This window comes from Contarinia nasturtii, unplaced genomic scaffold (assembly GCF_009176525.2).
Source record: "Contarinia nasturtii isolate CC-2019 unplaced genomic scaffold, AAFC_CNas_1.1 Cnas_scaffold_5995, whole genome shotgun sequence".
NCBI lineage: Eukaryota > Metazoa > Arthropoda > Insecta > Diptera > Cecidomyiidae > Contarinia > Contarinia nasturtii.
The window spans coordinates 1-1,187 of record NW_022203259.1 but is presented as its reverse complement, the minus strand read 5'-3'; the positions used below and the strand labels follow the sequence as shown (position 1 = coordinate 1,187).

Genomic DNA, 1,187 nt, shown 5'->3' with positions numbered 1-1,187 from the left:
TTATCTCGTATAAATATCGTACTATCCTTAAGAAGAGACATTCAACTAAAGTTCGGTAGTGTGAGTTAGTTGTTTTAAGTTTTGTTGGAAATACGTGGAGAAAAGTGACAAAGAATAAGTGATAAAATGATTATTTTCTTATACACCATCATTTGTGCAGCATTTTTGAACGAGTGCAATGCTGTTCTGAACCACGGCAGTTCTTCTGGAATCAATTCATATTTAGCTTCATCGTCCAATAATGACTTGGAATATCAAAGATATCCAATTCGATTTGCGTGTATAACATCAAATTCGTATGTACTCCAAGTTTTGGATTTTTTTTATTTATTTAATCAATACTTTTTAAATCCATTTCTATCTAAAACACATTACACTGCAGTCAAACTGAATTTTATATGATCGATGTAAATGGAAGCATTCCGTCAGCTTTGGTTGATCAGCTGGATAATGGAAAAGGTCTGTCGTTATTCTTCCAGGAGGCCACGAATATTGTAGATTCTTCGAATGGTAAATATTTTATTTTAACACCACAATACCTGTTAACTGTTTTATGAGCTTTCGATCAAAATTGAGCTACTTTGCATATATTTGAATTCCAATTTATTTTCATAGAATTACTTGCTTCATTTGTTAGTGGTAAGTTTTCTCACTCTATATTTTATATCTCTTTATATTTTCTGGTGTTTTTAAATAAATGTCTGTTTAAATACTTAATCATCTGTGTGAAACGATTATCTGTGTTATAATAAGCTCATTTCAATCCTCTCCAGAGTGGTCCATGACATCCAAAAACAATGTATGTATCGTAACGTATGCCTATACATCAAGTTTATCGAATGGTCTTGAAGTAGTTGCGGTTGCCGATAAAATGGTGTCAACTCAACGCCTTGAATACGTTGCAAATTTGGTAGGTGACGTAGTGCTTGGCGTGCAAGGGAAATGTGTTAAATCGAAAAGAAAGCAATGTCTCAGGCACTTAGCACAAGTTGATGTGAGTGGTTTTGGTCTTGGTGCACATATCGCTGGCAGAACTTGTCAATACTTGAAGCGAAAATTGCGCCAACGTGTTCGAATACTATTGGGTATGTATTGTGTCCAAACACTCTTAAATTGAAGTAACAAAACAGTATCTTTTTCAAATTTATCGAACTTAAATAGCTTTGGATCCAATAAAAACACCTCTC

At 33.8% G+C, this 1,187-nt stretch overlaps 1 protein-coding gene across 1 annotated transcript; it reads left to right on the top strand.

Annotated features, from left to right (window-relative positions):
* Positions 1-126: 126 nt before the first annotated feature.
* LOC116351680 lies at positions 127-1,085 on the top strand (the record flags this gene model as incomplete). Its single annotated transcript, XM_031783813.1, has 3 exons — positions 127-296; positions 383-510; positions 774-1,085. Coding segments are annotated over exons 1-3 (610 nt in total), but the record flags the coding sequence as incomplete, so codon positions are not given.
* Between the last annotated feature and the right edge of the window lie 102 nt (positions 1,086-1,187).